Genomic DNA, 24,245 nt, shown 5'->3' on the forward strand with positions numbered 1-24,245 from the left:
TTGGCATATAGTGCCTGCCTTTCCAGCCACACAATTTGGGACCTTTGTATTACCAAAAATCTACAAAGGGCAAAATATAAACACTCAAAGTTAATACTGGTCATTTCGACAGACCAATAAACCGCCAATCAAAGTTTATGGAATTAAAATGGTGGAGGGATAACATTCGGCATTGTTCCAACCCTATCGTTATCAGCAAACCCTTAGTGGTGCTACAAACTGATGCCAGTGCGCTTGGTTGGGGTACTACCAATTTCCATCTCCATCTGTGGAGGTAGATGAAAGGCACAGGAGGCATCTTTATCACAGACACTGGGCATAAACTACCTGGAAATGTGGGGTGCGTTCTATGGTCTAAAGTCATACTGCTCTGGGATAAATCACCAGCGTGTTAGACTACAGAGTGACAATCTGACTAATACAATTTGGTAATGGTGTATCCAGAGAAATATTGGAATATCAGCTACTTACCTACCAGGTAACCCAAAATTCAGTGACAGACATCAGGTATCACAAATTCAATAAAATAAGACTTAATCACCAGTTACCAAACTGTGTTTCTTGGGAACCAGACCCTGGGACAGCAGGGACAGATGCTTTTCACTGCATTGAGGGGGCAATTGTTTATCTATGCATTCTCTCCTTTTCTGCATCATCAGTCGGGTATTACAAAAAATACAACAAGACTCAGCGTCTGTTAATTGGTAGTGCCGATTGGCCTACTTAACCATGGTTCCCTGTGATACTCAACATGGGGTTTAACCATGCATCACCATCCTGAAACAACCAGATTATTGGTTCATCCTGTAACAGGGGAACCCATCCATGTCAAAAACAACAAACCTATCAATTTGTAGAGTCTAAAGAAACCTCTACTGCAACTGGGACTGGCGGACCGAACATTGAACATTATCTCAGCGGGCCACAGACAGTCCACCAAAAACTATATCTGGTATACATCAGGAAATGGGAGATATATTGTCACAGAAACAACATCACCTACAGTTGATGAACATAACGTCTGTTCTCGAATTCCTGGCAGGCCTCCATTATGATGAGGGGCTCAGTTACAGTGCCATTAACTGCGCCAGAAGTGCCCTATCAACATATCTATGGTGAGGATCAGAGCGTCATTCTGTTGGGACTCACCCCCTGGTAACCAAACTTATGAGGGGAATTTTTAATATCTATCCCCCAAGAACCAGGTGCTCTCTAAATGGGATATGAGTATTGCCCTAACGTTGCTAAGGAATTGGTCTCCAGCAACAGCTCTGTCCCTGCAAAGACTGACACACAAAACAGTCATGCTGATGGCTTTGGTCATGGCCACGGCACTAAGGGTACAGTCGTACATAAGTTAAGGCTGGACTATATAATTTCTGCAACAGGAATATAACGTTTCATATTACGAGTTAGTCAAACAGAACAGGCCTCAAATTAGAATTTAGGGATTACCCTACAGATATCGTCTCTGTATAATAAGACAATTATTGTTCTATATGGAGAACACCAAAAACATCTGAGGCTATGAGATGGCACTACTAATCAGCCACAAACAAACCCACAAAAAAGTATCGGTTCGAACTATTTTCAGATGGCTGAAACAGGTTTTAACAACAGCTGGGGTGGATACTAACATATTCAAATCTTATTCCACCAGGGCTGCAACTACATCGGCAGCTATGGAGTTGGATGTACCAATAAACCAAATCCTCGAGATAGCAGGATGGATCAGGGGAAACTGTTCAAACTATTCTAACACAAACCAGTAGTTAAACTGGAACTTTGCAGAGCCAATTTTAAGTTCTGTAATATAATTTCACCACATAGATAGAGGCTATAATTTGTTAACAATTTATCATGGATTTCAATGTTGGATTCATGTCAAAACATGTTAACACAATTCCTCCCACAGTCAATTAAGGCAGATGTGATGCATGGACTCGTTTCCATGGCATGAAATCACAGAGCTTTGAAATCTTCACTCACTCACGTGTCTCCGAAGTAAAATAGTAAGATTAAACGAGAACTTACCAGTTCAAAGTTTGATCGTTATTTTATGAGGAGTACATTGAGGGAATACGTGCCCTCCGCTCCCACCCTTGATCATATACTCAACTAGTATTTTCTTCTCTAATCTTACTATGTTCAGTCATTACAGTTATCTGTGATTTCACACCGCTGCTTTGAAGAATGACAACGCATGCGTCCTGGCGGGGTTCTTCACGTATTCCCTCAACGTACTCCTCATAAAATAACGATCAAACTTCGAACTGGTAAGTTCTCGTTTAATCTTACTATTTACGTTTAGAAATATAACCTCTCTTGAAGACTGCATGCAGCTTGGCAGAACTGCAAGTTTGGATGCCAATTCCATTCACTGTCCCACTGGTGAAATGAAACTTCTTGTGCACCAGAAATGTGAAAACCTGTCCAGTGGGCAAGGGTCTATATTTCGGCACTGTGCGAGAACTAACGCGATGTGTGAAGAATAAGATCTGCCAGTACACTGGGCTGTTAACACAGATTCACTAAAGAAGGCCATTCTGCCTATTGAGTACTCCATTTACAGATATGATCTAGTCCCACTCCCCATCTTCTTCCAAAGATCTACAAGTTCTGTTCTTTCAGAAACTCATTCAGCTCCCAATGAACTGCCTCCATTACAACTCCTGGCAGTGCATACCAGACCGTAACCATTCATAGTTGGTTCTTGGCCAATTACCTTCACTCCTTGTCCCCTTGTTAGTGGAAATACTTTCTATCAACTCTGTTTAAACCTTTCATCATGTTTAATACCTCTGTCAGATCCCCTTGCAACTTCCCCAGTTTCAAGGAGAACAACTCTAGCTATAAACATTAATAATATCCCTACAGGGATTTACAGAAGAGTAAGCTGACAGGCCTTAATGACCACTGACAGGTGCCATTAAAGCCTGTGATGATGAGTATTTTAAGAGGTTGGTTATGATAATAATAATAATAATAACAACTTTATTTATATAGCACTTTAAAACAACCACAGTTGCAACAAAGTACTGAACATGACTGATCATGGACAAGAAATCATTACATAACAATACAAACATTAAACAAAAGAGTAAAAACAAAAAAAATTTAAAACATTAAAAGCTCTAAAAACAGGAGCAAAGTCTCAAGCAGTGTCAAAAGCCAAGGAATATAAATGTGTTTTAATACTGGTTTTGAAGATGGACAGTGAGGGGGCCTGTCTGATGTGCAACGGCAGGGTGTTCCAGAGTGCCGGAGCAGCAACAGAGAAGGCTCTATTCCCTCTGAGCTTCCGCTTAGACCTCGGTACCTCCAGGAGCAGCTGAGCAGCTGACCTGAGGCACCGGGCAGGAGCGTATGGGTGGAGCAGTTCAGAGAGGTAAGGCGGGGCGAGCCCATTTAGAGATTTAAAAACAAATAAAATAATTTTAAAATGAACTCGAAAGTGCCCCGGGAGCCAGTGAAGGGAGGCCAGAATTGGCGTTATGTGCTCCCTCTTTCGAGTTCCAGTTAAAAGGCGAGCGGCAGCATTCTGAACCAACTCTATGCATATCAGCTGCTCCTTCAAAGACCTAGGTCCACTACTTCTCATTTACTGCCAATGAAGATCAACAGAAGATGTGATCTTGCTTGCTCTCCACTCTGCACTGAGCCACTTGGTCAATAAGAACACACAGGTCAGTCTGTTTTCATTGAATACAGCTTGGCGTTCAATACCATCATTTTCTCCAAACTTATTATCAAACTCAGAGAACTGAGCCTCCCCTCATCCCTCTGCATGGATCTTCAACTTCCTCAATGGCAGACCACAATCAGTACAAATTGGCAACATTTCCCCTCGATACAGGACCACCTCAATGCCATGTGGTCAGCCTCCTGCTCTACTCTCTCTGTACCCATGACTATGGGCAGATATAACTCCAACACCATTTTTAAATTCACTTATTCATGTGTGTATATATTTATATTATGGTATATGGACACACTGATCTGTTTTTGTAGTAAATGCCTACTATGTTCTGTGTGCTGAAGCAAAGCAAGAATTTCATTGTCCTATCAGGGACACATGACAATAAACTCACTTGAACACTAATGATGCCATCATTGCTGGCTGAACAATGGGTGGTGAATTTGTGGAATTATTTGCCACAGAAGGTTGTGGAGGCAAAGTCAGTGGATATTTTTAAGGCAGAGATAGATAAGATTCTTGATTAACACGGGTGTCAGAGATTATGGGGAGAAGTCAGGAGAATGGGGTTAGGAGGGAGAGATAAATCAGCCATGATTGAATGGCGGAATGGACTTGAGGGGCCGAATGGCCTAATTCTACTATCACCTATGAGCCTTTGATTGGGTAACGATATGACCAGAGTACAGGAGGTAGATTGAATGGTGCCAGAGCAACAATCTTGCTTTCAATGTTGGCAAGACCAGAGGGAAAGCCACGGATCTATAAACCTGTCTTCATCAAGTTCCTTGGCATGCGTAACATTGAAGGTCTGTGCTGGGCCTAGCACAATAATGCAATCACAAAGGGAGCGTACCCAATGCTTCTACTTCCTCAGAATATTAAGGAGATTCAATGTGTCTACAGTATATCTCTATTGAACTTTTCTCAGGTGTTCGTGGAGAGTATACTGACTGGTTGCACCACTTCCTGGTTCATCGATTTGAATGCTCAGGAATGAAGAAGACTGCAGAAGATGGTTGACACTACCCAGTCCATCACAGATATTGACCTCCCCACCTTTGGAGGGAACTAAAAGATGCGCTGCCTTAAAAATGCAGCCAATATTATCAAGGATCCACAGCACCCTGACCATGCTCTCATATCGCTGCTATTTATTGGAGGAAAAGGTATAAGATGAAAACAGCTTCTTCCTCGCAACCATCAGGACCATGAACATTTTCAGCCACTATGATCTTCTTTAGACTTTGGGCGTCTTTCATTAATATGGTTACTTGGTATTATGGTTATCAATTTATTGTATTTATTGTATTTTTGGTGATTAAATATTATCTATGTTGCTGCGTTTATGGGCGAGTTAAGCTACAGCAAGTGAGAATGTCATTGTTCCATTATGGGTACATATGACAATTAAACACTTTTGACTTGAGATTTTTCTAAAGCTTTTCTGCAGCCTGTCTAAAGCCTTTATATTTTCACTAAAAAATATCATACAAAGAACAGGAGACAAAAAACAATGTTTGAAGAAAGATTATCAGGCCTTCATTGTCCTCTATTTAGGCCTGTATTTATAAAATTAAACACCCTAATCTCCCCCAATTACAGGTACAAGTGTTCTTCTACTCCTTTTGGAACCCCCCCCCCCCCCCCCCAAAGTTAACATAGCTTCATCACATTCTACCTAAGAACATACAACTTCACATTTTTCAGTACTAAATGTAATCTACCACCTACCCACCCAATCTGCCACCCTGTTTATAACTCCTTGAAGTGTGTCCAGTTGAAGGGCAGAGCAAGCTCAAGGGGCTTAATGCCTATTCTTGCACTTCCTGTTTATTAATACTTACTGTCTCATTAGTTTCTCACAGCTTACTCCATCTCCAACTTTATATCATCTGAAAACTGGAAGTGGTGTCCTGGACACTGAGATGTTAAACAGCTTTTGTGGTAAGATGACAAAAAATAATTTCCCCCTTATCTTTTGGCTCCCACTCGTCCGCTTCAAAATGGTAAATATTAGGGTTATCACTTGAGGAATTCCAGCAAATTACTTCATCCCATGGGAGGAGATGGGGGAGGGATGTCATTTTCGGGCATTACATCTAAAGGGGGGTATGAAAGCAGTGCTTACCCCTCATTAACCAACCCTATATCAAGGAACGGAGACCAGGAACCAATGGCACCCCTCAAGTTGTGTTCACAAGAGGCTTCCTCCACCTTCCCCAGTAATCCCAAAAGTAAACAAAAGTGGAAATTAAGAATCTGTGCACTGATCTATATCTCACAACTAAATATTTCCTGAAGGAAGTGGCTCATTACTTGTTCAGTTCTACTGAAGAGATTGAGACAACTGCTTGGCCCCCAGCAAAGATTTTTACTCTACAACCACCATTCCTGATCGTGAGAAACAACCGAAGGGACAACCATGTCTTATTTAGTGCCAATGGAGCAATATTCAGAAAATATATTGAGCTTTGTTAAAATCAATTCTTATAGCAGTTTTGGCATGCGAGCAAAAGCACACAACTATTGCATCATAAAAATCTGTAAATGACATTACAAGTTTACAGGACATGAAACTGCACCCCTGGATATTTTGATAACTGATGCAGAATATCAGCTGACAGTAGTTTTTTTAGCTATAGTAAGTTAGGTCATAAATTGTCTTTTTCACTAAGCACCCTGCAGAGAATGTTCAGGATATAAAATAAGCACATGTGAGACTCGCTCCCCAGCAATAATACAAAATGGAGTTTCATTTTTTCCTTTCTCTTAAGCTAGCAGACGTCTCTACTTGTAATTATAATAAATATAGCAATGCCTTTGAACAGAGTAAACATAAGTAGGGAAGCACATTGGAGTCTGTACCTCAGACCAATCCAACGCAACCCACTGTGGGGGGCAGGACTGATTGTTACAGGGCTCTTTCTCAATAGGCCTGTGTGTGAGACAGTGGCTGTCATCTAGGGTTTCTTCCTCAGAAGGTCCAATTTTCCTAATGCACAATACCGTTCGGATACGCATTCCACCATCGCATGTTTTGCTGCATTCTGACCAATCTCCAATGAACCATCTGGAAGTCAGAGAAGATAAGTTGGCGTTACAGAATGATACACCCAGAAACCTATTCAGCCTATAATGACAGTGATGCCTCTTTGAAAGAGTTATCTAATTAGTCCCATTTCTTTTCATGGACATGCCCAATTCCCTTTGGACGTTGCTGTTGAATCTGACACTAAATGTCAAAACTTTTGTTATATTGTAACAACACGTTTAAAACCTTCAATCAATAATATGAAAATGTAATATAAAATTTAGATAGCTTGCATAATTGTGTTGGCCAGACAGTGTTTTTTTTCTGATGGCAGAAAGTATTAATATGAATGTACTCGTTCTTGGGATCCCAAACACATTGTCCAAGGAACCCCTTAACACTCCAAAAGATATTACAGTTTAACATGCATTTTAATGTTGCCTGACAATGCATGATCAAGAATTCAAAGCGTTTGTTAGCTTGGAGTAGACCCACGTGGCTGGCAGCTCATGTAGTGCTCCCCAGAAGAACCCCCTGTAGATTTGTACCCGGCTAGTGCCTTTTTGGCAATCTTGAATCAGAATCCTTTCAAGTTTGCAACAAACCAGCAGATTTTTGTAGGAACTTTTATGGAAGACTGAGGTCACTATATCAAAGGCGATTCCAAAATCCACCTCTGGGTCACTTTCTCCAAGAGGTTTCTCCGGTAGAATTTGTGTATTCTGAAGACTATTGTTTTACACTTGATCCATTTTATTTCTGATATTCAATTTCATTTGCTTCCTTAGCAGTGAAGTAAGCCAAATTGAACTTTTGAATATTGGCACATTATGCTGTTTAGAGTCATAGTCAAGGTGTCATGCAGCACAGAAACAGGCCCTTCAGCCCAACATGTTCATGTCAACCAAGATGCACTATCTACATTAGTCCCACCTACCCACATTTGCAACAAATCCCTCTAAACCTTTCCTATCCATGTATCAGTCCAAATGTATTTTCAATGTTGTTACAGTACCTGCCTCAACTCCCTCCTCTGGAAGCTCGTTCCATATACCCACTCTGTGTGAAAAAGTTGTTACCCCGGTTCCTATTAAATCCTTCCCCTCTCACCATAAACATATGTACTCTGGTTCTTGATTTTCCTTCTTTGGGGAAAAGGCTCTGTGAATTCAGCCTAATTATTCCCTTTATGGTCCCTTATACACCTCCATAAGATCCTCCCTCAGTCTCCTGCTAAACTCCTTGTCTACCCAACCCCTCCCTACAGCTCAGGCCATGGAAACTGCTTTGTAAATCTCTGCATTCTTTCCAGCCTAACAACATCCTTCCTAAGGCAGAGTGACCAAAACTGCACACGTTACTCCAAATACAGCCTCACTAATGTCTTGTACAACTGTAACTTAATGTCCCAACTTCTATAAACAGTACCGTAACTGATGAAGGCCAATGTACCGAAAGCCTTCTTGGCCACCCTATCGAGATGTAAAGCCACATTCAGGGAACTCTGTACCTACACACCTAAATCCCTCTGCGCCACAACACTCCCCAAGGACCCGCCATTCACAGTCAATGTCCTGCCCTGGTTTGACTTCCCAGAATGCAACTCACATGTATTTGCATAAACTTCATTAACTATTCCTCAGCCCACATGTCCAACTCATCAAAATCCTGCTGTAATTTTTGCTCAGCATCTTCGCTATTTACGATTCCATCCATTTTAGTGTCATCTGCAAATTTACCAATTATGCCTCTTACATAGGCATCCAAATCGTTGACGTAAACCACAAACAGCAATGAGCCCAACACCGATCCCTGAGGCACACCACTGGCCACAGACCTCCAGTTTGAAAAACACCCTCTGCTTCCTTCCATGAAGCCAATTCTCAGTCCAGTCGTCCAGCTCTCCCTGCATCCCATGCTATTTAACCTTCCACAGCAGCCTACCATGCGGAACCTTATCAAATGCCATTGCTGAAGTCCATATAGACAGCATTTACCGCTTTGCCTTCATCACCCTTATTGGTTATTTCTTTTTAAAAAAAATCTCAATTAGAATTTATAAGGCATGATCTCCCACGTACAAAACCATGCTGACTATCACTAATCAGCCCCTATCTATCCAAATGCATTTTTGTTCTATCCCTCAGAATCCTCTCCAGTAATTTGCCTACCACCGATGTTAGGCTAAATGGTCTATCGTTCCCAGACTTCTTTGCAGCCCTTCTTAAATAGAGGCATACACTGCAGTCTCCCAGCACCTCATCCGTGACTAATGGCGATTCATATATCTCAGCCAGGATGCCTGTCATTTCTTCTCTAGATTCCCACAGTATCCTCAGGTATACTATTCAGGCCCGGGAGAGTAATCTACCGTCATACGCCCTAGGACATCCAGCATCTGCTTTACGGGAATACGGACTGTCCACAAGACATCTCCATTAACTACCCCAAGTTCCCCAGTGCCCAAGTCTTTCTCCATGGTGACAACAAATACTCATTAAGAACCTTGGCCATCTCCTCTGGCTCCACACAGAGATGACCACTTTGGTTTCTGATGGGCTCTATTCACCCTCCAGTCACCTTCTTTCCCTTAATGTACATAAAATCTCTTTTGATTTTCCTCAATTATCTGCCAGAGCCATGTCCTACCCTTTTTGCCCTCCCGATTTCCCTCTTTAGCGTTCTCCTCAGTTCCTGAAATGTCCCTAGGAATACACTTGATCCCTGCTGCCCTGTTCCTGACCAGAGCCTCAATTTCTCTCATCACCCTAGCTTACTTACTCCCTGGCTTGCCCTTCACTTTAACATGCATGCCCTGAACTCTCACCATCATGCTTTGAAAAATATCCCACTTTCCAGACTTCCTTTGCCCACAAACAGCTTACTCCAATTAACTTCAGAAATTTCCTGACTAATACCACAGTTTGCCTTGCCCCTATTCTGAATTTTAACTGTGAGATTACCCTTTCTTTTTTCATAGTTTCAAACTAAGAAAACAGTGGTCGCTGGTCTGAAAAAGGCCCACCCATGGACAGTTCAGTCACTTGCCCATCTCAAATTCCAAAGAGTAGATCCAGCTTTACCCTTTTCCTTGCTGGGTCCTTTATGTATTGCCTGAGGAAACATTCCTTAATATATTTGACAAATCCCACCCTGTCTAAGCCCTTGGCACGACCACAGCCTCAATTTGTATTGGTAAATTTAACATTCCCTACTATGACAACCCTGGTAGTTGAGGCAGCTACTAGAATATTAAAAAGACATTTGGACTACCCTGAGCTACCTTCTCAGAGAATGTCTGGGAGTGCATATGCATGTCCGTGATAGTGGTGAGTCAGGAGGTCAGTGGGATGAAGAAGGCATTTTTTTGCACGCTTGCCCTGTTTGGGAAACCTATTGAGTGTAAAAGTTGAGACATCCTGATGCAGCTGTACAAGTTGTTGGTGAGACACCGCATGGAACACTCTGTGCAGTTCTAGTCGCCCGCTTCAGGAAGGATGTCATTAAGTCGGAAATGACAGAAGAGATTCACGAGGATGTTAAGAAGGCTTGTGGGTTTGAGTTATAGGGAGAGGTTGGATAGACCATCTTTCCTCTTTGTGTTAGGAGGTTGTACAAGATGATGAGGGGCACTCACTGTTAGAGTTAGTTTGGGAGACTATTGTGCTTATGGAAGACTTACAATTTTATAAACATTCTCTCTTTTAGGCTTTGTTGTATTTTTCTCTCAAATGTTTCTAATAAAATTTCAATGGTGCAAGGTATTAAAGAAATATTACTGTTTATATTGGTGGTTATGATTTCCACCACAGCGCTCTCTGCCCTGATCGTTCCTTTAATGTTTTTCCAAGTTCCTGCTTTCATTCCGGTCTGCTTTTTCTCCACTGAATTATTAATATAGGTTGATCTTCCATTTTATTTTTCTTTTGATTGAGTCACTCTTGTTTAGTCTAGGCATCTTGACTCTGTATTCACTTATCCTGCATGTTCAGCAGTACATATTACTTATATTCTGAAATGTTGGAGGACAAGCCCTACTGATCAACTCACTGAAGCTGTTTCCACGTTGCTTTAAGTTAGACATTGCTTGCGGTTCTTTGAATTTCTAAATACCATGTTTTGCTGAACCTGGTCGCTTTGAGGTCATAGCCCCCTTGTGATGGTACTAATTTCCTTTCCTTTATTTTCTTTTATAAAGTTAAATGTGTGTCGTCTCTGAAGACTTTATTGACATACTTAATCACCAAGCAGTTCTGCACCTCAGACCTCAAATTGCTTGGGTATTCCCAAATTAATGAAGTTGCCCAGAAAGTAACCTTCCTGTTTACATGTGCCCTTCTTATCTGTTAGCAAAGCAGACAAGTTTCCATCTTCCTCCCTAACCTAGTGATCTGTATTGTTTTTCATCTTTAAAATGTATTTGTTTGCATCTTTAAAAATACTTAACTAGAGGAATACATTTTAACTTCTCAGCTCCCACAGTCTCAACTCCATTAACCTCCAATGTGTCTCTGACATATAGATCTACACTACCCCCTTTCCTGTCTGCTGCTACTTTTTTTGAGTGCTGTATATTCCTGTATGTTGTATTCATTACAATCCTCTAGAGTCACTTGTGTGCCTGATTTTCTTATCAGATTGCATTCCTTATTGCTACAATGGCCTCTATTTCCAGCATTACCAATGTTTCTGGTAATTCAAGTAGAGAACAGATTTGCCTAATTTCTCATGTCTGCGTCTGCCTGGTCTTTGTATCCACCTCCTACTTGTCTCTAGGTTTCTGAGACAACATGACTACCTTCAGAATACCTTCCATCTTGTGATCAGTTCTAACTGGGATCTAATTTCTTTCTGCGCTCTCCCCAGCCTATCCGGTTTAAATCATTCTTGCTAGCTGTCTCCTATGTTCATTAGAAGTCTCACGTGCTTGCTTAAGATCCTGCACGTCCATATTTTCTCCAAATTTTCATAATTAAACATAATTGTTATATGGTTATTATATGGTTATATGGTTATGAATAAATGTTTTCAGTCCCGGTATCTGGCATTTCTTTACTTCCATAAATAGTTATGCAGTTGAATGGATGGCCTTCAAAGAAGACAAAAGGCTGATTTACCTTGCGACACATATCTCATCCTATAGTTTCAATTGATTTAAAGTGCTCTGGAAAGAAAAGCAATATTACCGCTTCTGTAGAGGACAAAAGTACAAAGAAAAAAATCTGAAACTTACTCTGGTGGACACGGCTCTATGTTGCAAGCTCTCTGTGTTTCTGGTGGTTTACTCTCAGGGTCACAGTAACTATTCTGGACAATGGAATTGTCATCTAATCTTTTACAAACTACCTCTTGTTTCTGTGCACCTGTAAAAAAAAAGGTTTATCCCTCTTTATTATGATTAGCACACTTTAAATAATAATTTATTATTGAAAATTCTTTAATAATATTTTGTTATTGGGGAAATGGGAATACTTAAGAGTTGGTATCTTTAGAAAAATATTTGACACAGTCTTACATTCTGAATTTGCCACAGTTCAAAAAATATGTGTTTACCAGAAGGATCCAATTTCTTGCATGACAGAGACCTTGCGTCACCCACCATACAGTACATACATAAATCATAGCTAGAGGGACTCCAATTTTCTAGCATGTGCATGTGATGTTTGGTTAGATACATTTCACCATTTCTAAAAATTACTCAGTGAAGAGGGGTATTAGCTGACTTCAGCAGGTAAGTAGGAAAATATTATGCTGATGTGTCCCATCAAATGCCTTTTGGAAAGAAAGATTAGAAAAGATGTTATATGCTAAATAATAAAACTTAAAAATGCACAAATCTTTATAGATATCGGGATAATTTATAATATTACTACAAGAAAAATAACAATGGCTTAGCATTCTGTAGGGACAGAGTACTTCTGCAAGGAGATTTCTTAAATCCTACATAAAAGTGTGATTTTATTTTAACTGGAGCATGATGACTAATTCTGGGTGCAAAACAATAAGATGAATGTCAAGGCTTTGGACAATGTGCAAAGGAGATATATTGAAATGTTACAAGGGATGAATTACATCATTTAAATGTAAAGATTAATAAATATTCTCCTGAAGGCACAGAGTATTTAGGATGACGGAGGAACTGAAGGAAATTCGCATTAGGCAGGAAATAGTGCTGGGTAGACTGATGGGACTGAAGGCTAATAAATCCCCAGGGCTTGATGGTCTGCATCCCAGGGTACTCAAGGAGGTTACTCTAGATATCGTGGACACATTGGTGATCATTTTCCAATGTTCTATAGATTCTGGATCAGTTCCTGTGGATTGGAGGATAGCTAATGTTATCCCAATTTTTAAGGGAGAGAAAGCAGGGTATTATAGACCAGTTAGCCTGACTTCAGTGGTGGGGAAGATGCTGGAGTCAATTATTAAAGATGTAATAGCGGCAGATTTGGTCAGCAGTAACAGGATCAGTCCAAGTCAGCATGGATTTACGAAGGGGAAATCATACTTGACAATTTTGGATTTTTGTGAGGATGTAAGAAGTAAAATGGACAATGGACAGCCAATGGATGTCATGCACCTAGACGTTCAGAAATACATTTTGATAAGGTCCCACACAGGAGATTATTGGGCAAAATTAGAGCACATGGTATTGGTATTGACATGGATAGAAAATTGGTTGGCAGACATGAAACAAAGAGGAGGGATTAACGGGCCCCTTTCAGAATTGCAGGCAGTGACTTCTTCTTGCGTATGGTGTGCACAGCTTAAAGTTGCAGGTCAACTTGTTCTATTTGATATTGTTTGTGCACGTCGGGTTGATTGCATTAGTCGAAACAGGGCGGACCACGTGAAGGTTGCAATCTCCCACCCCAGGCAGTGACTAGTGGGGTGCTGGGACCGCAGCTATTTACAATATACATTAATGATTTAGATGAAGGAATTAAAAGTAACATTAGCAAATTTGCTGATGATATAGAAACATAGAAACATAGAAATTAGGTGCAGGAGTAGGCCATTCGGCCCTTCGAGCCTGCACCGCCATTCAATATGATCATGGCTGATCATCCAACTCAGTATCCCGTACCTGCCTTCTCTCCATACCCCCCTGATCCCCTTAGCCACAAGGGCCACATCTAACTCCCTCTTAAATATAGCCAATGAACTGGCCTCAACTACCCTCTGTGGCAGAGAGTTCCAGAGATTCACCACTCTCTGTAAAGCTGGGTGGCAATGTGAACTGTGACAAGGATGCTATGAGGATGCAGGGTGACTTGGACAGGTTGGGTGAGTGGGCAGATGCAGCAGATGCAATGTGGATAAATTTGAGGTTATCCACTTTGGTGACAAGAACAGGAAGGCATATTATTATCTGAATGGTATCAGGTTAGGAAAAGGGGAAATACAATGAGACCTGGGTGTCCTTGTACATCAGTCACTGAAAGTAAGCATGCAGGTACAGCAGGCAGTGAAGAAAGCTAATGGCATGTTGGCCTTCATCACGACAGGAGTTGAATAGAGGAGCAAAGAGGTCCTTCCGCAGTTGTACAGGGCCCTGGTGAGACCACATCTGGAGTATTGTGTGCAGTTTTGTCTCCTAATTTTTAGAAGGACATTCTTGCTATTCAGGGAGTACAGCGTAGGTTCACAAGGTTAATTCCCGGGATGGAAGGACTGTCATTTGATGAAAGAATGGAGCGACTGGGCTAGTATTCACTGGAATTTAGAAGGATGAGAGGGATTCTTATAGAAACATATAAGATTATTAAGGGATTGGACACGCTAGATGCAGGAAACATGTTCCCGATTTTGGGGGCGTCCAGAACCAGCGGCCACAGTTTAAGAATAAGGGATAGACCATTTAGAACTGAGATGAGAAAAAACTTTTTCACACAATGAGAGTTGTGAATTTGTGGAATTCTCTGCCTTAGAAGGCAGTGAAGGCCGATTCACTGGATGCATTCAAAAGAGAGTTAGAACTCTTGGGGCTAGCGGAATCAAGGGGTATTGGGAGGGCAGGAACGGGGTACTGCTTGTGGATGAATCACATTGAATGGAGGTGCTGGCTCAAAGGGCCGAATGGGCTACTCCCACTCCTATTGTCTGTGTATCTATGTAAAGGATGATTAGAAAGTCTGCAGATGACACTGAGGTAGGTGGCATGATAGACAGAAAAGATGGTTATCAAAACTTGCAGCAGGACCTTGATCAGCCGGGCAAGTGGACCTAGGAATGGCTATTGGAGTTTAATGCTGATAAGTGCGAGGTGTTGCATTTTGGGAAGTCAAACCAGGGCAGGGCCTTTACACTGAATGGCAATGTCCTGGGGCATGTTGTAGAACTGAGGGAGCTAGAAGTACAGGTACATAGCTCGCTGAAAGTGACATCACAGGTAGACCGGATGGTACGGAAGGCTTTTGGTACTTTGGCCTTCATCACTCAGGGTAGTTGTTGAGTATAGAAGATGGGACGTTATGTTGCAGTTGTACAAGACATTGGTGAGGTCGCATTTTAAGTATTGTGTTTAGTTTTGGTCACTCTGCTATATGAAGAATATTATTATGTTGAAAAAGTGCAGAGAGGATTTACAATGATATTACCAGGACTTGTGGGGTTAGGACTTTATTCCTTGGAGTGCAGGGGTTTGAGGGGTGATCTTATCGAAGTATAAGATCATGAGATAGGGCGAGATAGATAGGGTGAAAGCATAGTGTCAGAGGACATAAGTTTATGGTGAGAGAGGAAAGATTGAATAGAAAACCTTGAGGGCAACTTTTTCACTCAGGGGGCAGTGTGTACATGGAACAAGTTGCCAGAGGAAGTAGTTAAGGCAGGTTTATAACAGCATTTATAAACACGATAAGGACATGGATAGAAAAGGTTGAGAGGGATATGGATCAAATTTGGGCAAATGGGGCTAGTTTAGATGGGGCATCATGGTCAGCAAGGACAAGCTGAGCCAAGGGCCTGTTTCTGTGCTATATTACTCTATGACTATGATTAAGCAGCTAAATTCCTGATTAATAACAAGCTAAATTTAGGGATAATTGATGTAAGAAATTTACTTTCACTCTCCCCAAAAATTAGCATAGTTACATTTTCCTTCCGCTTTAAACAGCATTACAATATTGATATTAATCTATCCCATAATATTTTGAATATTTTTATATTTCCAGATTGGTATTTATATTTTGCTATTTTTAAAGTTATTTTACACTTATCAATAAATCAATGACTACAAAAATACAGAAATCCAATAATGTACTATTGACTACAGAAATGCTGTAGTCAACCATTTATATCATCATCCAGGAGTTCTGACAACCTTCTGCTGAAGCTCTTCACTAAGGAGGACACAAATGATCTTCCTGATATAATCATTTACTCCTGTATATCGGCGATCGTTTCACTGAACATCTCCGCTCAGTCTGCCTTAACCTACCTGATCTCCCAGTTGCTCAGCACTTTAACTCCCCCTCCCAATTCCAATCTGACCTTTCTGTCCTGGTCCTCCTCCATTGTCAGAGTGAGGCCCATCACATATTGGAGGAACAGCACCTCATATTTCACTTGGGTAGCTTACACCCCAGCGGTATGAACATTGACCTCTCTAACTTCAAGTAGCCCTTGCTTTCCCTTTCTCTCCATCCTCTCCCCTTCCCAGTTCTCCTACCAGTCTTACTGCCTCCGACTACATTTTATCTCTGTCCCGCCCACTCCCCTGACATCAGTCTGAAGAAGGGTCTCAACACGAAACGTCACCCTTTCCTTCTTTCCAGAGATGCTGCCCGTCCCACTGAGTTACTCCAGCATTCTGAGTCTACCTTCCATTTAAACCAGCATGTGCAGTTCTTTCCAACACAGTAATCATTTACTGCTGTTTAGTGTCATTCATAACGTTTTCCATTGGATTAAAATTGTACCGAGCTTGCACATGTGCTCCTAGTCCATCACAACTATATCCTTTGTCATAGAGATCACAGAGTTGTTGCCTCACAGCGCCAGAGTGGGTTCAATCCTGATCTCGGGTGTTTGCTGCGTAGCATTTGTACATTATCCCTGTGATTCCATGTAGATGGTTGTTTTGTTCTGCCACATCACCAAAATTGCATGGGTTGGTGGTTAAATTAGTCCATGTAAATTGTTCCGAGAGTGAAGGTAAGTGATAGAATCTGGGGGGAATTGATGAAACTGCATCAGTGTAAACGGGTGGCTGATATGTCAGGGTGGACCTGGTAGACCAAATGATGCATTTACTCCTGTATGTGTATGTGACTCTATATATTATCCAATCCAATAATATACTATTAACAACTCTTAAATTAGGTGGAAGCAGAGAGTGGGACTAATTGAGTAATCCCTTCACTGGATCAAATATGTTCCTTCATGACTAGAAACGTTAAGAAACCAAAACTTTGTGAACTGCATTATAATCTATATTTATATCTATATTTGGGAAAATGAATTCACAATGCATTTAAATATACCTTGAAAAGGTTAAGAATCGGGGATTATCAATGATTGTGCAGTATTAGTTTAGTTTAGACTAGACTAAACTAATCGGGGATTATCAATGCTTCTACAGTGTTAGTTTAGTTTAGACTAGATTAAACTAATCAGGGATTATCAATGCTTCTACCGTACTCTACCTCCAGCGCAGGTGGCTGAGCATTCTGACCATGATAGATGATGCCAGGCAAATCCCACTTCTGTATCACCACTACCAGTACGAGTGATTGGAACGTTAAACTTGTAGCGAATCCCCTGATTTGGTTCTTGTAGAAGTACCTGTACAAAACAAAACAGAGTTAGGTCATAAGGTCATAAGTGATAGGAGTAGACTTTGGCCATTCGGCACATCATGTCTACTCCATTATTCAATTATGGCTGATCTATCTCTCCCTCCTAACCCCATTCTCCTGCCTTCTCCCCATAACCTTGGACACCTGTACTAATCAAAAATCTATCTATCTCTGCCATAAAAATATCCAGATGGCCTCCACAACCTTCTACTCCACGTCTTCAAATTCCTCCACATCTCCTTCTTAAAAAAATATCCTTTAATTCTGAGGCGATGATCTCTAGTCCTAGACTCTCCCACTAGTGGAAACATCCTCTCCACATCCACTCTATCCAAGCCTTTCACTATTCTGTATGTTTCAATGAGGTCCTCCCTCATTCTTCTAAACTCCAGTGAGTACAGGCCCAGTGCTGACAAACGCTCATTCATCATAGGTTAATCTACTCATTCCTGGGATCATTCTTGTAACCTCCTCTGGACTTTCTCCAGAGGCAGCACATCCTTCCTCAGATATGGTGCCCAAAATTGCTCGCAATATTCCAAAGGCAGCCTTTCCAATGCTTTATAGAGCCTCAGCATTACATCCCTGTTTTTGTATACAAGCCCTCTTGAAATAAATGCTAGCATTACATAGAAACATAGAAAATAGGTGCAGGAGTAGGCCTTCAGCCCTTCGAGCCAGCACCGCCATTCATTGTGATCATGGCTGATCGCCCCCCATCAATAACCCGTGCCTGCCTTCTCCCCATATCCCTTGACTCCACTAGCCCCTAGAGCTCCATCTAACTCTCTCTTAAATCCATCCAGTGATTTGGCCTCCACTGCCCTCTGTGGCAGGGAATTCCATAAGTTTGCTTTCTTTACTACCGATTCGACTTACAGATGCACTTTTGGGGAATCCTGCACCAGCATTAGCTTTGTATTTAGAACCCCGTTTAAAAGGTTCATGGACATATATTGCTGTACAAAAGTATATCATCATGTTATTCCATGTAACCTTTAACAAAATAACCTCATCATCTAAGGAAAAAGTATATATTTTTTGTTCTGTGCTAATTAAGTTCCTCTGTGCTAATTAATCTTAAGGATGCCAATGCCACTGGATTGGATACTTTATCTATATTTGCAAACCATTATTATCAATGAGATTACCCAGTTAGGAGCTTGTAGTTGCTCAGGGCATTTAATGCAGCGGGTCATTAAGGGGACAGGTATATGCAAGAACCCCAATGAAAACATACAGGACAAGATTAGCAAATGATGATACAAACATTAGTGGTTTTGCAGATAGTGAAGATGGTTGTGAAAGATTGCAGCAGGATCTGGATCAATTAGCCAGGTGGGCGGAGGAATGGTTGACAGAATTTAATACAGAAAAGTGTGAGGTGTTGCATTTTGGGACGCCGAACAAGGGTCGAACCTACACAGTAAATGGTAGGCCTCTGGATAGTGTTGTAGAGCAGAGGGATCTAGGAGTACAGGTGCATGGTTACTTGAAGGTCGAGTCGCAGGTAGATCAGGTGGTGAAAAAGACTTTTAGCACTTTGGCCTTCATCAGTATTGAGTATAGAAGTTAGGAGGTCATGTTACAGTTGTATAAGACGTTGGTGAGACTGTATTTAGAATATTGTGTTCAGTTCTGTGCACCATGTTATAGGAAAGATATTGTCATGCTTGAAAGGGTTCAGAAAAGATTTACAAGGATGTTGCCGGGACTAGAGGGAGTGAGCTATAGGGAGAGGTTGAGTAGGCTGGGTCTCTATTCCATGGAGTGCAAGTGGATGAGGGGAGATCTTATAGATGTATACAAAATCATGAGAGAAACAGATCAGGTAGATGCACAGTCTTTTGCCCGGAGTAGGTGAATCAAGGACCAGAGGACATAGGTACAAGGTGAAGGGGAAAAGATTTAATAGGAATCCGAGGGGTACGTTTTTCACACAAAGGGTGGTGGGTGTATGGAACAAGCTGCTAGAGGAGGTAGTTGAGGCTGGGACTATCCCATCACTTAAGAAAGAGTTAGATGGGTACATGGATAGGACAGGTTTGGAGGGATATGGACCCTGCGCAGGCAAGTGGGGATAGTGTAGCTGGGACATTGTTGGCGGTGTGGGCAAGTTGGGCCGAAGGACCTGTTTCTACACTGTATCACTCTTTGACTCCAACCAGAAACTGATGGTTAAAACCAGTTATACCTGTTGTCTGCTTCTTTTTAATCAGGTCTGGATTTATAGAAGTGTGAGGGTGGACAAGTTTAGAATCCAACCCACCAAACTCATGAAAGAGTGGCAACGTCCAGTAGAATTCCACACGCAGAGAGCTTTTGGAAATAGCCATATTGATTCAAAAGACATTACTGAATTGTGAAAAAGAAAGGAAGAATTTGGGGATGGCAATCAGACAGTGGAAATATGGGGGCACAAGTAGAAACAAGAAACATGCAAGGCTCTGGTGGAAGCCATCTGTAGACAGCCTCAGAGGGAGTATATATCAACAAAGTGATCAAAGCATCACGCTGCAAAAACAATCTGGTGGTCAAAATGGGAACTTTTAGTTTTCACGTGGAGTGTTAGATGCCCAGCTTAAATGGTAAACAAAATAGCCTCGAAGTTGGACTAAGCTCAAGCTGGGGAGCAGTCCAGGAGCAACACATAATGGAATGTGGCTAGAGTACGGACCTTGGGTTACATGCCTTACAAGTTCTGAAATATAGATGCCATGGGTGGCACCAGGTTCACATTAATAATTGCAGGGACTAAAGCAAGTTTGATGGGTCGGAATATAGTCATGGGACTCGGGGGAATCTGGGGAAAACGAGGGACAGATAATCAGGTGGAAATGTGAACATTGGGCAGCAAAAGGTCCAATCCTGCTCCTTGTGATATAACATTAAATGTTATGAGGTTTAAAAATCTGAAGTAAAGGGATTTAATAGTAACACATACATGCATTTACTATAGCGCTTAGCAATTTAATTGGGTAAAGAATCAAACTTTTTCTCTTGTCAAAGAACAGCCATTGATAGGGGCAGCTTGAGCAGATTTGTTAATCTATCTATATCTTATAATATTGGAAAACTCTCCCGTGGGTGTGTGTGTGTGTGTGTGTGTGGGTGTGTGTGTGTGTGTGTGGTGCGTGTGGTGTGTGTGTGTGTGTGTGGAGCGTGTGTGTGTGTGTGTGTGTGTGTGTGTGTGTGTGTGTGTATCTGCCTGATTTCTGGGTGCCACTTTTCATTCCAAGTATCCACTCCTGATTAAATTTCATCGTGTTTATGTACACAGTTATACGATTCAATTGAAAAAAAAAAATCCGTTTTCTTTCCCCCCCCCCCCCCCCACTCACTCATTTTGTCGCCTCCTGCTGGCCAGCAACCATAACGGCTGCTGGCCCCCCCGCCTCTCGCCTCAAAGACCCCCCCCCCCCCCATTTAAAAACAGCCGCACTGCTGAGTGCTGCAATCTTATGTTCGGGAACGGCTTGAGTTGGAGGACCACGTCTCCCGTGGGGGCTACGGGTAGGGAACGGCTGCGTTGGGGGAGCAGACACAACGGGTCTGCACTTGGTCTAGTATACATATAAAAGTCTCATCTTATATGTATGTATATATTCTCGCCTAACATCTGTGTTCAGCGAGAAGATTCTCAGGGACAAGATATAAAAGCATTTGAATAGACAGCGGTGCATTGGTCCGTATGTGGTGACGATGTCACTGTTTAGAGCATATTGTACACCACTTTATACTGCACACCAGTGGTCAAACTACGGAAAGACAAGTTTGCATGGACTAAAGGTGGCCTATAATTATGCCATGAGAACACTGCTAAGGAAACCTAGATGGTTTAGTGCTAGTAACATGTTTGTGGCTGCAGGAGTCAGTATTTTAGAATAAATTCATTTGCAGGATAAATTACTCTAAAAATATAATTATTGTGGCCTTGTCAAACATAAGGTTTAGCACTACACTCTACGAATCCCAGTTGTGGAGACACTGGTATCGCTGTCTCGTTGTGGGACACTTTTTATTCTGGATTTTAAATAATGTATTGTGTTTTTTAAAATATAATTTATAATAACCATATAACCAATTACAGCACGGAAACAGGCCATCTCGGCCCTACAAGTCCGATCCGAACAACTTTTTCCCTTAGTCCCACCTGCCTGCACTCATACCATAACCCTCCATTCCCTTCTCATCCATATGCCTATCCAATTTATTTTTAAATGATACCAACGAACCTGCCTCCACCACTTCCACTGTAAGCTCATTCCACACCGCTACCACTCTCTGAGTAAAGAAGTTCCCTCTCATGTTACCCCTAAACTTCTGTCCCTTAATTCTGAAGTCATGTCCTCTTGTTTGAATCTTCCCTATTCTCAAAGGGAAAAGCTGATCCACATCAACTCTGTCTATCCCTCTCATCATTTTAAAGACCTCTATCAAGTCCCCCCTTTACTTTCTGCGCTCCAGAGAATAAAGACCTAACTTATTCAACCTTTCTCTGTAACTTAGTTGTTGAAACCCAGGCAACATTCTAGTAAATCTCCTCTGTACTCTCTCTATTTTGTTGACATCCTTCCTATAATTGGGCGACCAAAATTGTACACCATACTCCAGATTTGGTCTCACCAATGCCTTGTACAATTTTAACATTACATCCCAGCTTCTATACTCAATGCTCTGATTTATAAAGGCTAGCATATCAAAAGCTTTCTTTACCACCCTATCTATATGAGATTCCACCTTCAAAGAACTATGCACGGTTATTCCCAGATCCCTCTGTTCAACTGTATTCTTCAATTCCCTACCATTTACCATGTACGTCCTATCTTGATTTGTCCTGCCAAGGTGTAGCACCTCACATTTATCAGCATTAAACTCCATCTGCCATCTTTCAGCCCATTCTTGCAAATGGCCTAAATCACTCTGTAGACTTTGGAAATCCTCTTCATTATCCACAACACCCCCTATCTTGGTATCATCTGCATACTTACTAATCCAATTTACCACACCTTCATCCAGATCATTGATGTACATGACAAACAACAAAGGACCCAACACCGATCCCTGAGGCACCCCACTAGTCACCTGCCTCCAACCTGACAAACAACCATCCACCATTACCCTCTGGCTTCTCCCATTCAGCCACTGTTGAATCCATCTTGCTACTCCTGCATTTATACCCAACAGTTGAACCTTCTTAACCAACCTTCCATGAGGAACCTTGTCAAAGGCCTTACTAAAGTCCATATAGACAACATCCACTGCTGTACCCTCGTCAATTTCCCTAGTAACCTCTTCAAAAAATTCAAGAAGATTAGTCAAACATGACCTTCCAGGAACAAATCCATGCTGACTTCCTAATCAGACCCTGTTTATCCAGATGCTTATATATATTATCTCTAAGTATCTTTTCCATTAATTTGCCCACCACTGAAGTCAAACTAACAGGTCTATAATTGCTAGGTTTACTCTTAGAACCCTTTTTAAACAATGGAACAACATGCGCAGTACGCCAATCCTCGGGGACTATTCCCGTTTCTAATGACATTTGAAATATTTCTGTCATAGCCCCGGCTATTTCTACACTAACTTCCCTCAATGTCCTAGGGAATACCCTGTCAGGACCTAGAGACTTATCCACTTTTATATTTTTCAAAAGTGTCAGTACTTCTTTTACTTTGAAACTCATAGTATCCATAGCTACTCTACTAGTTTCCCTTACCTCACACAATTCAATATCCTTCTCCTTGGTGAATACCGAAGAAAATAAATTGTTCAATATCTCCCCCATCTCTTTTGGCTCTGCAGATAGCTGTCCATTCTGTCTCTCCAATGGACCAATTTTACTTGCCAAAGCAACCTCATGTCTTCTTTTAGCTTTTCTAATTTCTTTCTTAAGATTCTTTTTTACATTCCTTATACTCCTCAAGCACCTCATTTACTTCATGCTGCCTATAATTATTGTAGATCTCCCTCTTTTTCCAAACAAGATTTCCAATTTCCCTTGAAAACCAGGGCTCTTTCCAATTTTTATTGTTTCCTTTCAACCGAACAGGAACGTAAAGATTCTGTACTCTTAAAATTTCCCCTTTAAATGTCCTCCATTTCTCTTCTACATCCTTCCCATAAAACAAAATGTCCCAGATCACTCCTTTTAAATCATTTCGCATCTCATCAAAGTTAGCCTTTCTCCAATCAAAAATCTCAACCCTAGGTCCAGTGCTGACCCTCTCCATAATTATATTGAAACTAATGGTATTGTGATCACTGGACCCGAAGTGCTCCCCAACGCATACCTCCGCCACCTGTCCCGTCTCATTTCCTAACAGGAGGTCCAACACTGCCCCTCCTCTAGTAGGTACCTCTATGTATTGCTGCAAAAAACTATCCTGCACACATTTTACAAACTCCAAACCATCCAGCCCATTTACCGAATGTGTTTCCTAGTCTATGTGTGGAAAGTTGAAATCTCCCACAATCACTACTTTGTGCTTACTACTAATATCTGCTATCTCCTTACATATTTGCTCTTCCAAATTCTCGATCCCCATTTGGCGGTCTATAATACACCCCTATAAGTGTTGCTACCCCTTTCCCACTTCTCAGTTCCACCCAAATAGCCTCCCTAGATGAGCCCTCCAATCTATCCTGCCAAAGCACTGCTGTAATATCTTCCCTGACTGGCAATGCAACACCTCCACCACTTGCCCCT

The 24,245-nt window shown here is 41.5% G+C and overlaps 1 protein-coding gene across 4 annotated transcripts in view; it reads right to left on the reverse strand.

Moving 5' to 3' along the window:
• adamts6 (ADAM metallopeptidase with thrombospondin type 1 motif, 6) overlaps positions 1 to 24,245 on the reverse strand; it is a 281,109-nt gene that overhangs the window by 12,466 nt on the left and 244,398 nt on the right. For all 4 annotated transcript variants that reach the window (XM_055635078.1, XM_055635071.1, XM_055635051.1 and 1 more), the window contains 3 exons: positions 17,381 to 17,519; positions 11,965 to 12,094; positions 6,566 to 6,770 (listed from right to left, as the gene is read on the reverse strand). In XM_055635078.1, coding sequence (XP_055491053.1) covers positions 6,566 to 6,770; positions 11,965 to 12,094; positions 17,381 to 17,519 — 474 coding nt within the window. The remainder of the gene's footprint in view (positions 1 to 6,565; positions 6,771 to 11,964; positions 12,095 to 17,380; positions 17,520 to 24,245) is intronic.

This window comes from Leucoraja erinacea, chromosome 1 (assembly GCF_028641065.1).
Source record: "Leucoraja erinacea ecotype New England chromosome 1, Leri_hhj_1, whole genome shotgun sequence".
Classification (NCBI taxonomy): Eukaryota; Metazoa; Chordata; class Chondrichthyes; order Rajiformes; family Rajidae; genus Leucoraja; species Leucoraja erinaceus.